Raw genomic sequence first — 15,379 nt, 5'->3', positions numbered from 1 at the left:
CACGGTCCAGATCATGCCATGTGGCTAGTATGCGCCGAATATTTCAAACCACCCAATTTGAATGTATGATAAACCACCCAACTTGAATGAATGATATTCCTGTGTTTCCTAATTGGATTTAAAATATATGCAATACAAGAACATCACCTCTTTTAAGAAGAGGATCTCTTGTCTTGATTTTTTTTTCATGGAAACCTTCACTACTCTACAATATGATTTAAAATTTTTGCGTGAAATATTAATTCAAGGGATTGGAACTTCCTTGTTATGAAATATTTGGAGTTAAAATATATGCATTACAATTCGAAACATTGGGATTATGTTTGGGATTATGTTTTTCTTCTTTTATTTAATGGTGAATAATTATATTGTCTATATTTTCCAATTAAAGTTGAATTATGTTATATAGTTGTAGAAAATGGTCAAAGGAAAAAGACAATGGCTGAAATCAGGTGATTTGAGAACTAAGAAGCTAACAGAATATGAGAAACAAACAAATAAGCGAATCAAGAAGAACTATGAGGTAATGAACAATCTTGGAGTGAAGAATATTACAAATTCTTTGATGAGTGTGGTTCAGCCCAAATGTGCAATTGCAAAGGAAAAAGGGAATTAGGGTTGAGGTAGATGATGATGATGAGTATAATCCGTCAGAGAGTGAGAACGATAGTGATAACGAGTCATTGGGTTCCTTTTATCGCAAGGTATTATATACATTATTTTATATTTGTGTGTGAACATATCATTTACTATTTAAATATCTTCTTCATATATCTTAAACATCATATCTTTTTTAAAATATATTTTAACTGTGTTAAATATCTTCTTTACTATTCGATTATGTTATTTCAAGAACAAGAGATGCCACCGGGGTTACGTTTACAGCCTTATTCGAGGCCATTAACTCCCACCCCAGAAGAAGGGATGGATCCCCCACGTCAAGAGATTGGTACCCAACCCTTACCACCTCATAATGTGCAACCTGTGCATGAGGTGACTGCATCTAGTAGTGTTGGTAAGTTTGCAAAGTCGTTTATATTTAATTTAAGGTCTAACTTGCATTTGTTTACTTATTAACTCAATTAACATTATGTCCTTACAACATCACATGACAGACGTGGTCGTGGTCCAACACGCGGCATACAAACCCAACGCATTGTCCAGAAAAATGGAAAGATGTTGGTTCCTGTACCTGAACATTTCCGTGCGCCAGTGGGAGATCAAGCCTCTAAGTTGGCCTCCAAGATTGGCATAGAGGTTCGAACGCAATTACCAGACTTGAGCATTTGTAGGTGGAATAAGGTTCACGATGCTGATAAGAAGCCGATGATCCAACGCTTGGAGGTAATTATTGTCAAGTAAAAGAGGCATGACACATGAAAATTGAAATTGAAATTGAAATTGAAATTACATGGTAATTATTGTGTGAAAGAAATACTCTCTTTGTTAGGGTGATTACAAGAACTTGCTGCTAAACAAGATATTACATGGTAGCATATCAAAGACTTCTAGTTTTGGAACGAATTTAACGATTAGTAAGAATGCAACTATAACTATGTATTTAGGAAGGTCTTGGCAATATCTTCACAGTAAAAAGCAATATTTACAATAGTATACACTTATGATTCACATATTCTTGCTGTTAATGTTTTTCATTACAATATATAATGCCTAGAAAGACATGTAGGACATTTCATGTCAAAGCTTGACATTGAATTTTTAGGTTCCTGTAGACTGCCTAGAAAAACATGGACATCATATTCCTCTGTTAACACATCTGTTGCAACTGTTACAATATATAATGCCTGCATATCTAGGAATTAAATTGCAACTGTTAACACATCTGTTGATGCAATCTTTTTTTCTTTGTTGTTTAATCAGGCTCATTGCTGCTTGTCTGAAATTTAGGTTATTTAACTTATAAAAAAAATGATTTGATTTTGTAGGATCAGTTTGATCTACAAGGCAATCCGAGTGATGTAGCAAGGACTTTAAACACACAGTTTGGTCGGCGATTGAGTAGCTTCACCTATAGGTTGCACAAACAATACAAGCAACTTAAGGATGCAAGAGGGGAGGAGTACGCGAGAAGCCACCCACCTACAAGTGTTACTCTTAATCAATGGACATCTCTAATTGACAAGAAGTGGAATAGTAAAGAATTCATGGTATAATGTTTTATGTTAATTGTCAAAAATTAATTTTCTTCTTACTAATGTTAAGTTTTGTTGTTTTTATTGGTGATTCAATCGTGTAGGAACAATCACTAACTAATGTGAATAATAGGATGCAAATGAAAACAAAACATAGATGTGGATCAAAATCAATCCCGGTTAGGGTTCACAGCTCGGTGTGTTCTGCTATTTTATTTTATCAGATTAGTAGGCTTTGTTATTTAAATATTTGAAATAACATTCAAAAACAAATGAATCAGATAATTGCAAATGGAGAAGTTCCTGATTTGGCAAAGTTTTACAAGTCCATCCACTATAATTCGAACACACATGAATGGATTTCGTCGGAGAGCCAAGCTAATTATGTATGTACAAGGCAATGCATATTAATTTTGATAAAATTATTTATTTCCTTTGTAGGGTAGAATAACTAATAATTGTTCGATTTATTTTAAATTAACAGGACAACATGATAAAGACGCAAGCCGAACACCTCTCGCAGACTGGTGTGATCCCTTTAAGCCAAGAGGAGTTGTCAGTTAAGGTGCTTAAGCCAAGCTCAGGTTATGTGAAAGGACTCGGCTTGAGGCCGCCTTCTTCTATGAAGACTACTGTTGTACCTGCTGAAAATAGTGACTATGTTCAACGCCTTGAGATGCAAATAGCACAGCAAAATGAACAAATTGCAAGGTTTCAAAAGTCAGAGAAGAAACAAAGCAAGAAGATACAAAGTATCATAGAGTGTTTGACGCAGAAAGGTATCACGGGAAATTTTGAGAATGGGGAAAGTTCAGATTCTGATGAACAAGCTTCTTGGTTAGTATATTATGTTTATATGTTAATTTAGTAGAACATTTCTTCTTTAACTAGGGTAGAATAAAAAACTACTTTTGACATTTAGGCACAAGGTCCCGGGAAAATAGTGAAGTATGCATCTAAAGGCTCGAAAAACATCACAAACACCTTGAGATTATCAGAAATTATCACGAACACTTTGGGAGGAATCAACATAAGTTGTGAAAACTTACAGAACAATCATAGGACTCTCGGTTGGAAAACATTTAGGCTTGAAAATAGGCCGTTAGGGAGTAAAATCTTGAAATAGTCGTTAAAAGGCCAAGAAATATTATGAACACCTTGGGAGGAACTAAATGTAAGTTGTAAAAATTTACGGAACAAGTACGGTAAAAATTTGGTTTAAAATTTACTTTGAAATTTTTATTTTTTTTCTCTTATAGGTTGCATATTAACATATTTAGTGAATGGTTACCTTAACCCTTTGTTGTTGTTGTCTTTTTTTTATTTTTTCTTTTTTAAATGGCAGATTGGAGATGAACGAATTTGGTAACTTGCATAGCAAGAGTCTTTTGTTGATATTACCAGACACATCCATCACAGTGTAGTTGTACTTTTTGTTGATATTACCAAACATGTATTTTGACTATGTTGTTGTGGGCTATGATTATATTGTGATGGATCTTATATTTTTGTTGATATTTTATTGAATAGATTAAAATGAACAGGTTTTTGTTGATATTACCAAATGAACAGGTTTTTGTAATGTTTTGTAATGGATATTATATTCAGCAGGTTATTAAAATGCACAAGTTATTTTGATTGTGTTGTAGTTTTTGATTTTACTAAAATAGATGTTATAATTTGGATGTTATATATTAATTTCTTGATACTATGAGACATGTATTTTGCTCGGGTTGTTTTATGATAATGAACAAGTTAATTTTATATTGATTTGTATTAAATATTTTATTTAATAGATTATTAAAATGTACAGGTATTGTTTATTGAAAAAAATATATAAATTGCAAATATAACCCTCCCCTCAATTTTTAAAAATTATTTATTATTGGTGACAAAAAAATTGACACTAAAACTTTCTAATCCCAACAAATAATTTTGTCACACATATTCACTATTTCATCACTAAATTAAAATATTTCTTGACAAAAAGTTTTCGTCACTAAAAACTTTATCACTATTTTTAATGACGAAATATTTTGTCACCCAAAATAAATATAATAAAATTTTATTTAATTTTGGTGACGAAATGGATATTATAGATGACAAAATATTAAACATTTAGTGACGAAATATTTCGTCACCAAATGCCAATAATAGGTGACAAAATAAATTTTCGTCACCGGGTACTTTTAGTGACGACGAATTGGTGACGAACGTGGTGACGAAATTATTTCGTCACGGATCAATTTGGTGACGAAAATTTCACTATTGGAGACGAAGTGATTTTGTCATTAAAGTATCATTTTGTTGTAGTATGATTTGTTTATAGGTGTAGAGTAATTTAATATTTTTACGGTGGTATTATTTTCACATTTCATTTTTATTTTGTTTGTTCATTGAAAGTGCATTCAAAGAAAGAAATGTTATTGATATACTTTTAATGAAAAACTGTATTCATACAAAAGAGTATTACAAGTATGTAAAATTAATTTGGAACTTAGTTTAGGGTTAAATTTTGGAATTGCTTTAATAATGAGTTTTGCAGAAATTGATATCTATATATTAATACTTAGAATTTGATCTATTAGTTCTTCACATTACAGTTTGAATCATATATAATATATATATATATATATATATAGAATAAAACTGTGAGTACTTTTTTTGAACATTAAAAATTAGCCCACCAAGTATGTAATTAGGGCCTCCTGTGCCTAAGATTTTTAAAGTAATTTTTTTAGTTTAAAAAAAAAACCATTTTGTCATTTTTCAAATATCAAAAAGTAAATTAAAAAAAAAAAACTTATTTCATAAAACAAGCTAAAAAGTAAAAATTTTAAAAATTATCACAGTTTAGTCCCACCCAAAAAGAAAATCTTATTCTTTTTACTCCCTAATTCATCATGTTGAAATTTTTTAAAAATCTATCTTTTTTAAAATAAAAAAGAAGAAGTTACTCTAAGTTATACAAAATTAAAATTAAAAATAAAAATTTCATTCAGTTTCTTTCCTTTTTTAAAAAAAAAATTATTAAAAATGAAAAATAGTAAAAGAAAAAAAAAGTCTTCCTAAATGAGCATTATTAAAAAAAAAAAAGTTAAGAAAACTAACAAAATTACTAAACAATATGACTTATTTCACTATTAAAAAAAAATGCAATATGCTATAACTTTAAATGAATAAATAAATAAAATGAGATTATCCAATCCTTTTAATAGATAGTATTGTAAATGAATTTTTTTATTTTATTTATAACAAAGACTGTTTTTAGAGTTTTAAGGTCTCAAACTACAATTTTTTTTTTTTTAGAAAATCTATTGTTTATGCCATTCAATCCTAAATATTTGTAACTTAAAATTTTCATAATAGAAATCGTTACAAATAATTTAAAAAGAAATGTCTTACACAATTATTTTGTTATTTATAAAGTTCTTAAATTCTATTAATTTTAAAATTTCATTTAATTGAGATCTTTTAAATAATATTTTTAATTTTTAAATAGCACGAACACATTTCATAAAATTATTTGTACCTTCTATTTTATTTTAGTAAATTGCACATATTATTTATACATTTTAAAGGAAAAAATATTGAATGTATGGGTTGGGGGAGAGAAACTAATAAACCAAATTATTTATTGTTATATTTTTAAAATATATATATATATATATATATATATTGATTAACGACTAAATTTGTTTGGATGGGGAGAGTAAGCAATTAATATACAATTCATAAATTTATATTTAATCTTTACTTATGAGTAGTAAAATGAAAAACATATTGAATGTAAATAATATGTATCTTATTAAAAAAATAATATATTATTTTATCTTGTGCATAGCACGAGTCATAAGACAGTATATAAGTAAATGTAGTGAAGTATGAAATTTTTTTAAATTCTTAATGCTAACTTCTTATGAATTAATTTTTAAAATAAAAAAATAACTATTTATGTATGAATAACAAATGTAAGAGGAGTTAGCTTGAGCCCAATAATTTAATTGGGCCTAATCAAAGCCCAATCGAAAAGCTCAAAGATTGGTGAGCTTGGAGAAATTATTGCCAAAGGGGCCAAGTGAATTTTATTAAACGGACCCAAAAGAAAGTCAACAAATTGGGCCGATGAGGATACATTTCAATCATATATCTTTAAAGAAAGTCCAACAAGCCCATCCGAGGAGGCTCAGATCATACAGGCGTCAGAGGAAGTTAACCATTGTTTTCAGAATAGATGAAACCCTCAGAGGAGATCCATTCTTCGAGGTATTGACTTAGTCTTGAAAGGGTTCAGAACCACAAACCTAAAGACCTATTTGAGCTCGGACTCGAAAGGGTTCGGATCCACGAACCTAGAGATTCGAAATGCTTGGCTCTGAACGGATTCAGATGCATTCTAGAAGTCGTCCCATTAATGAGTCCTAAAACACTTGCATACTAGAAGCTTTTTTGGGATCTACGCACCTAAACCATGGGCGTAATGAAGTTCAAACAAAGGACCTAATCTTGAGGATATTGAGTAGAGATAAATTTACTCTTCGATTAAATTAGCCTATACCGGGGTCGAGGTGACACGATTTAGGGGGTTCCTGAGACTCAGCAATATTTGCGACAAGGCGTCGACTTGAACTACCTCTGACCCTTCTACGATAGGGTGTTCTCTAGGACTACCCTTGACCCCTTTGGGATAATTAGAGATCATTGGTTAGGTGTGGCCAAGAAGAACGGTTCACCGAGAGGTTGATCTTCTCTTCAGGATTTTCCTCATCTTCAGAAAGGTCACCTCCTCGGCCAAGGTAGTTAGAGGGAATATTCCCTATGTGCCTCGCACATGGGCTCCATCCTACATAATGAGGTGTCTATAAATAGCACCCACCCATAGCTTTACAAGGGATAAATTTTAGAAAGACAATTCTTGGGTAAGAACTAATTTTCCCTCTCCATTATTTACCTTGAGAGTGAAAGTGAGATATCCATGGGAGAGCCTTGCCATTATTCTCTTTTTAAGTACTTTGTTTTTTTCTTCACCCAATCTCTTATCTCCATCATCTTTTTGCTATTGTCTTATCGTTTCTAGAGAATTCAAATTTTTCAGCGAGCTTTCGAATTTTTCAAAAACATTCTTGAACCCAAAAAAAATAGAGATGAAAAAAATACAAAAATAAAAATATAACTATTTAGATTTGAACTGCAAAATGAAAATTTAAATAAAAGATAACAAAATATTTAAATAAAAAAAAATTAAGATTAGGATATAAATATCCCAAAAAGATGATAATTTTTTTGACTATCTATATTTATCTTTTGTTAGTTTGTTATAGAATTCTCATATATTTCAACTTAATCTTTTTAAAGTTTATCTTCAAGTTGAATTTAATATTTTATCTTTTAAAATTATCAATTAATTATCCATATAAATTTTAAATATGATAGAATTTCATATATATCTTTTGTCTTTGCATAATCTTTTCAATATAAAAACAAGTTCCTGTGAAAGGAACCATGAACAGAAAATTGGAGGGAAAAACAATCAACATTGAACTATTTCTGATCCCTTTTTGGTGCCTAAAAATCTTAAATATTTGCTTTAGATTTGAAATGTGTACTTGTATGAATTTTTGCATTGTGAGAAAGTGAGTTTATGTAAATGGGTATTATTATTTTATTGTTATATATTTTTTTGTTATAATTTGTATTTTTCTTTGTTTCTTTCTTTTTGCTAATATTGTGTCATTTAATTGAGATTTTATTTTCATTTTTGTTAAAGCACTACTATTATCAATTTGTAACTCTTTTACTTACTGACTATTTGTGTTTAAGTTTTTTTTGGTACAGATGTTAGATTGAAAATGAAGAACACATCAAAAATTATTGGATATGGGTTTATACTTTAAATATATTCATCAGTTGATTTTTTATTATTGATTATCTTGTTGAAATAAAACTCATGATTAAATTTCTTTTCAGTAATTCATTTCCTTTGAGAACTAAATCAGAAATTTCTTCCCTTTTTTTTTTAATTTGTTTTTATTTAGATTCAGAGTTTGAGTAAATGGAAGAGATCTCATATTAAAAATGTTAATTGTTTTTTTTGAATAATTTAAATATTTATAATCTTTATGTTTGTCAATTCAATTTTAATGCATTTCCAAACTTTTTATTTATTTATTTATTTATTTTTTATAATCATTCCAAACCCATTTATGTTTAATGACTCAATATAACCAAAAAACAATAGCATGTAAAAAAAAAAAAATTTAACCTCTAACTGAATATAATGGGAATTAAAATTAATTTTATTTTAATTCATTATACTATGTGGGATGATTAATGTAATATCTACTATTGATCAAACAAAATTAGTGTTACTTGTATTTAATATTAGTCATTTTGATTACATATAATTTGACTTTGTTACTCTACTTTTGACTGTCTGAAGTAATTCTTAAATAAATTAGTTATTATTTATGTGATAATTTACTTAATCTATGATAATTTTTTAATAATGTAAAATATTAAATATTTTTAATGATGTAAAGTAATATTTATATACACAAACTAAATAAAAATATTAAGAAGTACAATCATATAACAAATTTTTTATAGTAATAATTGACTTTTAGCGATTCTAGTTTAGACCCGACCCATTTTGTATTCTGAACTCGGGTTTCATGGTTCTGTATTGTTATTCTTGTTTTATTCTTTTTCCCCTTGTTGAGTTTGGCTTTTGGATTGTTTTGGTTGCGTTTGGAACATGTTGGTAGCTTGGTTTTCAACTATTGTTGCTTAGAATTCTACTTTTCCTCTTGAGTGGCACTTCTTGCGCTCGAGCGGGCTTTATGAACTTTCAGTACTTTTGCAGGTCTGCAAAACTATTGGGAGTGTGTATTCTACACTCAAGCGGTGTTTTCGACGCTCGAGCGGTCGTGCGCTTGGGCGGTCATTCTTGTGCTTGAGCGATGGTTTGTCCTCTACAAAACTACTAAGAGTGTGTATTTTGCGCTCGAGTATCACTTCTTATATAGCGATCTTGGTTATTTCCTTCATGTGTTGTGTTCCAGACTCGGGTTATGAGGTTGGTTGTTGTTGTTTATATTCTGTTTCCGTCCTTAAATTCCTTGTATTTGAGTTTTAGGATGTGTTGGGCAGGTTTGTTATAGGTTGGTTGTGAGTTTGAACCAATGGTTGTTGCCCAGGTTTTGTCTCCTTTGCTCGAGTGAGACTTTCTGCGCTCGAGCGAGGCCTGGGTTTTTCTTCTTCGCTCGAGCGAGGATGAGTGGTCTTCAGGTTTCTTTTTCAGACACAACTTTGGCTCGAACGAGCTTTCCTTCGTTCGAGCGAGCCTAGTGTCTTGTGTCTCTTCACTCGAGCGAGAAGTCTTGCGCTCGAGCGTGCGTTTGCGTTTCTGTTAGACCTGAAGGTTGTTCTTCTTTGCTCGAGTGAGCTTTCCTTGGCTCGAGCGAGCGAGGCCTATGTTTTGAGTTCCTTTGCTTTAGCGAGCACTCTTGCGCTCGAGCGGGCTTCTGGGTTACAGACCTGAAGCTTTGCATTGTTCGCTCGAGCGAGGTCTCTTTTTGAGCGAGCCTCGAGTATATCAGTTGGCAGCAGCGGGTTATACATCACTTTTTCATCATCTTCTTTACTCAAACCCTAGCCCTGTCTGCTTCTCTCTCTAAACCACCACTTCTCTTTACAAGAACTCTTGATCTAGGGTTCTCCTTCACTACTTCCTTTACATAAAAGCTTGAGCTTCGCGCGGCCATCGTTTTGATCCGAAAAAGTTGGTGTATAGAGCATCTTCGAGTTTCCTCTCTTTCTCCTTTGAGTCCCTTCATTTGAGGTAGGGATAAACTACTCCTTCTTATGAGTTTTGACATAAATTTTAGTCATTTTGATTAAATGGTGAGTTATGGAAATTTTGGAAAGTTAGGGTTTGTTTTTGAAATTTATAAAGAGGGGTTTTAAATTGTTGGGTACCATGTGTATGTGAGACCTTGGAAAAATAGGAGTATTGTTGTAATCTAATTTGTGAGATTTTGGACAAGAAATGCCTCAATTTGGTGCAAAACTGAGTTAGAATGAGGGAACCACGAAGCTGGAACCTTTATGGAGGATAAGGTATGTTTAGAGGACATGTGGCAAGAATCTAGAGGTCCCCAGCATAACTGGTCGACCGACCACTTTTTCTGGTCGACCAGCCACTTTTTTGGTCTGCAGACCAAAAAAGTGGTCGGCAAGCTGTTTTGGCTGGTCGGCAGTGAGCAAAAATGTGGTATGCAGCCTTCTCTTGTCTCCAGAAAAGAGTTCCTAGCCTTCCTATGTGCCGAGAGTGCGGGAGGTCTGAGTTTACTTTTGTTTCAAATGCGTTCTGTTGCATTGTTTGTCCAATATGCCTTTGCTTATCGAGTTGTTAAGTTTTGCTTATCGAGTTATTACTCTTTGGTTATTGAGTTATTGCTCTTTTGATTATCGAGTTGTTGTAATTTGTTTATTGAGTTGTTGCTCATTTGCTTATCGAGTTGTTGTAATTCATTTAACGAATTGTTTTTGTTTTAAGTTGTTTTGTTTGTTACGTTGGTTCACTACCTGACTTGGCAATACACGATGTTCAATTTCCATCAATCTCATTTTTTTTTGTCCAAAATGATGCGATGCGATGCTTAGAATACAAATACAACACTTTTCGAACAAAAAACTATTTTCATTCCGTCATTGTTTCTTTTTACAACAAGGTACAAGTTTTAAAGAAAATAAAACTGTCTAATGCTGTACAATGTGCACAACTACTAATAATAAGAAAACAAAGCAAAAGCAGCTGCGTCGGTGCTATCAAGCTCAAGATCAAGAGGCCCTCTTCACCCTCTTCGGCTGAGCAGCCTCTGTACCACCGCCATCAGCACCTCTGCCTGAACTAGAGTTGCCATCCTCAAAATCCTCCTCGGCGTCGTCTCCGCCCGCAGAACCGGAACCGGTGTCATCATCTCTGCCCACAGATGTCTCTAACTGAAGGTATGCTGACTCCTCCTCCTCGCTGGACTCATCATCATGTTTAGTAGGTGCTTGACGCCTCCTTCTGCAGCGAGTCGAGACCCCTCTCCCAACTGCTCAAGGAGGCCTAGATGACCCGACCTATTGCGGCGTGACTTGAAAATGGCAGTTTGAATACATTAGCCAGAGTATGTATATATGATGCAGATGCAAGTATCGTGCATGGAGTGTGTGCATGCAGATATAGTATGTGAATGTGATGTGTCAGATGTGCTCTACATATGCAGTGAATCAATGCAGTGAAATGTTCAATTTCAATATGTCATCAGAAGTATGATAAATACAAGGAAATTGAAAAGTACCGAAATGTCGGAGGCGTACAGCAGCGTCTCCCTCCGCAAGACCATACTCTCGAGTGAGGCCATCGCCTCGAGCAATCCCTTAACATATTCTCTAGGAGGCTGCAAATGCAAGTTCAAGTCATTAGTGAATCAATGAATGTCTAAATATCTTAATGATAGATAAAAGCTGTGAGGCGTACTGGTAGTGAGTCAGGATCACTGACGTATCGATGATTTGGCAGTGGAGACTCGAGCGGAATTTGGTATGGTGTCCCATACCGCCAACATGTCAACTTTGTCGGAGGATCTGGCCATCCAGCACACTGCCTAGTGGGGGGGGGGGTGTCCCCCTACTCCTATCCCTCGATGTGCAGGCCCTGTTAGTTGAAGAAATGTTTGCAGCTCGGGCGCGGCTTGGTGATGGGATATCAGCAGCTCTCCTCATGGGGGTACGGACACCTGTCAGTGGAGGCATCAGGTATGGGTGGAGATATGTCGCGTACTTCCCCTCCTATAGGAAAAGGACTGCGTCAGCACCCAACATAAAGTCGGTAGCCTCTTGGGGAGTGAGACTCTCTGCGGATCGCATGTCCAGTGGAGGCGGTGACGGAATCTCCTGAACGGGATTACCCATCGTTTGGCGCATGAAGCGCTCCCTAAGAAACCAGGCTCTGCCGACTGGTCCCTCAAACAAAATCCTGTATCGGGAGGCACCCCATGCCCCAGCGAACTGGAACTGAGAATACCCTGGCATGGCTATCCAAGGCTGCCAGGTGATTTGCGGATAACAAATGCATGAATTGATTAGTTGTCATAAATATGCAAGATAAATCAAAGCTGAAAGCATGAAGAACTGAGAGTTCTGGATTACCTCGGTCGCCCGCACTATGTCAAAATACTGCCAAAGATATGGCAATGTCTCATGGGGCCTAAGCTGGCACCGACCCTTGAATCTGCGCGAGTATGGCACATCGAGTGGTGCCTCCACCTCCGGATCAGGGGCAAATGTCGGGAAGTAGGCACAAACCCATAGCAGTAAAAGGCAAGACAGTGGTAATGAGAATATAGAATATACAGAAAATGCAGAATGCTGAGTGCGGACTGCAGGGTACAGAATGTAATGTGTGCAATGTGTGGAGTGTGCAGTGTACAGATATTGAAAAGCAGAAATATAAATCAAGAGGCCAAAATGTACCTCCCAGGCTCTCCAGTAACCACCTACTATGTTCCCCCGCCCGCGGGAGGTCGCGCTCATGTAGCAGTAAAGGGTAGCAAGGCCAGCGCCGCCCCAATCAAAGTGCCGGACTTGTGATAGGTCTACCAGAGCACTGAGAAGATATAGCCCGACTGTGTTCCCCTTGTCGGAGAACAGTGTGGTCCCGAGAAGGAACATCAGAAATCCCCGGGCATACTCCCTATGGCCTCAACAGTCTCGGGCGTGGTCCTCCTATACTGCTCTATAAACCAGGTGTACCTCACTATGCATGATTATCTGTAGATCGGCGGATGGGCTCCGAGTATATAAGTCCAAGCTGCCTCCCACTCGCCCATATCAAAATCGTATGGGATCGGCCGGCCTCCCACGTCGAGGCCCGTCAGCATCGAAAAGTCGTACGGGGTCATCGTCATGTCCCCGGTAGCAGAGAAATAGAAGGAGTTGGTGGTGTCCCACCATCTCTCTACAAGTGCACCTATGAGGGTCCTGCTCGCCTGAAGACGCGGCAACCCCACACAAAATGGGCCAAACCCCGCCTCATCTACAATCTGTCGAACAACATCTGGGAGCCCCATGTACCACTCCCTCACGATGATCAACCCATATTCTCGTGTGAAACGCGAAGCTACTTGTGTTCAGAATGAACGGTTGTATTCAGTTTCAGAATGAACAGAATACTGTGTTGTGAGCTGTGTGCCAAATGAACAGAATGTTATGTTGTGAGCTGTGTGCCAAATGAACAGAGTGTTGTGTTGTGAGCTGTGTGCCAAATGAACAGAGTGTTGTGTTGTAAGCTGTGTGCCAAATGAACAGAATACTATGTTTTGAGCTGTGTGCCAAATGAACAGAGTGTTGTGTTGTGAGCTGTGTGCCAAATGAACAAAATACTGTGTTGTAAGCTGCGTGCCAAATGAACAGAGTGTTGTGTTATGAGCTGTGTGCCAAATGAACAGAATACTGTGTTGTGAGCTGTGTGCCAAATGAATAGAGTGTTGTGTTGTGATCTGCATGCCAAATGAACAGAATACTGTGTTGTGAGCTGCGTGCCAAATGAATAGAATACTGTGTTGTGAGCTGCGTGCCAAATGAACAGAGTATTGTGTTGTGAGCTGTGTGCCAAATGAATAGAATGCTATGTATGAGCTGTGTGCCAAATGAATAGGATGCTGTGTTGTGAGTTATGTTTAGAACGAGTAGAAGCGCTGAGTATGTAAATGTGTTCAAAACGAGCAGATATAATACATAGTGAAAGCATGAAGTGCGCAAGAAATGCAAAATACATCGCAGAAAATATAAAAGTGAAGTACGCACCTTGTGTGCGTGATGAGACAAGTGAGACTCCGGCTCCCGTAGTAGCAAGTCTGCGGGTGCTCGTCATGCGAAATCTATGAAACGATGAAAGGTATTCGGGGGTAGGATGTGCTCCTGAGGGTGGTACCTCTCTGGGTCGAAAGGCCGAATCCTCGGAGGCAATGGCATGATGTCAGGCTCATCCTCTACTCGTGGAGAACCCCCATCGTGTGGAATGTGGTCAGCCATCTGTAAAAATGAGCGAAATGAGCCAAAATTGCAAAAAGTCAACAAAAGTCAACTCTCGGAAGAGAAAAAGTCAAAAAAAGTCAAAGCCCGGGAGAACGTGCTAAAATTCGAGAGAAACATACCTCAAGTGGTGAAAATGGAGAAAGAGGCTCCGAAAACAAATTCTGATTGGTTCAAAACGAAGAGAATCGAAAGTTTTTCGTGAATTAACTTCGCGGGGGCGTTGGAATACGTGTATAAAGTGTGGATCTGAGAGAGAAAAGTGCCTAGGACCAAAGAGAAGTGTATTTTGGCCTTGGGTGTGAGACCAAATGTGATTTGGAGTTGTATACTTAAAGGGCCGAACCTCAAAAGACCAAGCTGCCCCTGTTTTGCTAAACTGGTCGGCCGACCAGTTTTTCTAGCTGGCTGACCACTTAGGTGGTCAACAAGTGGTTGGCAGCTGATCTAGGTGGTCGGCAGCCCTCCTGGGTGGTCTTCAGGGTCTCATTGTCCTCCTTGTGTGTTTTGGTAATGATTGGAGTCCTTGGCTTTCGAGAAAGTGCAAGAAAAGTAAACTTTTCGGCTCAAAATTGTCCCCGCGGAAACTTCAATTCAAGTCTTCGATGTGTGGCTCATCGTCACTCGTCAAGAGCAAGGTGTATCCTTTTTGAGTACGTTGTGACCCCTCCAAGAGGTAAATCGGAGGTTACGTTTGAATTGGCCTCGTTAAGGCTTGTATTTCTTTATTCGACATTTTGTTTTAAACATGCTATTGAAGTTGCACTCGTCGCATTGTTACGCACACCTATCTTGCATGGTTATGCACACCTATCTTGCATTATTATGCACACTTCTCTCGCATTGTTATGCACACTTTACTCGCGTTGTCACGCACTTTTTGCTTGCATTGTTATGCACTCTTCATTTGCGTTGTCACGTACATTTTGCATGCATTGTTATGCGCTCTTCAGTTGCATTGTTATGCACCCTCTCCACTTGCGTTGTTATGCACATTTTGCTTGCATTGTTATGCGTGCTTCGGTTGCATTGTTCACGCACATTTTTCTTGCGTTGTTATGCACTCTTTATTTGCGTTGTCACGCACATTTTGCTTGCATTGTTATGAGCGCTTCGGTTACATTGTTATGCACCCTCTCCAC

The 15,379-nt window shown here is 36.1% G+C and overlaps 1 protein-coding gene across 1 annotated transcript; it reads left to right on the top strand.

Annotated features, from left to right (window-relative positions):
- The first annotated feature begins 1,117 nt into the window (after nt 1–1,117).
- Nucleotides 1,118–3,718, top strand: LOC114265931 (uncharacterized). The gene is made up of 6 exons (XM_082888605.1): nt 1,118–1,344; nt 1,947–2,168; nt 2,258–2,350; nt 2,435–2,539; nt 2,638–2,990; nt 3,499–3,718. Coding segments are annotated over exons 1-6 (942 nt in total). The 5' UTR covers nt 1,118–1,176; the 3' UTR covers nt 3,500–3,718.
- The last annotated feature ends 11,661 nt before the right edge of the window (nt 3,719–15,379 follow it).

Source organism: Camellia sinensis, chromosome 9 (genome assembly GCF_055761805.1).
Source record: "Camellia sinensis isolate YWXY chromosome 9, ASM5576180v1, whole genome shotgun sequence".
Lineage (NCBI taxonomy): Eukaryota > Viridiplantae > Streptophyta > Magnoliopsida > Ericales > Theaceae > Camellia > Camellia sinensis.
Note: the sequence above shows the minus strand (reverse complement) of the source record. Positions and strands in the feature narration are given on the sequence as shown.

Excerpts from the sequence above, each read along its gene's own strand:
- LOC114265931 (XM_082888605.1), top strand. The coding sequence starts at position 1,177 with ATGTTGGTTCCTGTACCTGAACATTTCCGTGCGCCAGTGGGAGATCAA. Across the intron at positions 1,345-1,946 it reads CGATGATCCAACGCTTGGAG|GATCAGTTTGATCTACAAGG; the intron begins GTAATTATTGTC and ends TTGATTTTGTAG. Across the intron at positions 2,540-2,637 it reads CGGAGAGCCAAGCTAATTAT|GACAACATGATAAAGACGCA; the intron begins GTATGTACAAGG and ends TTAAATTAACAG.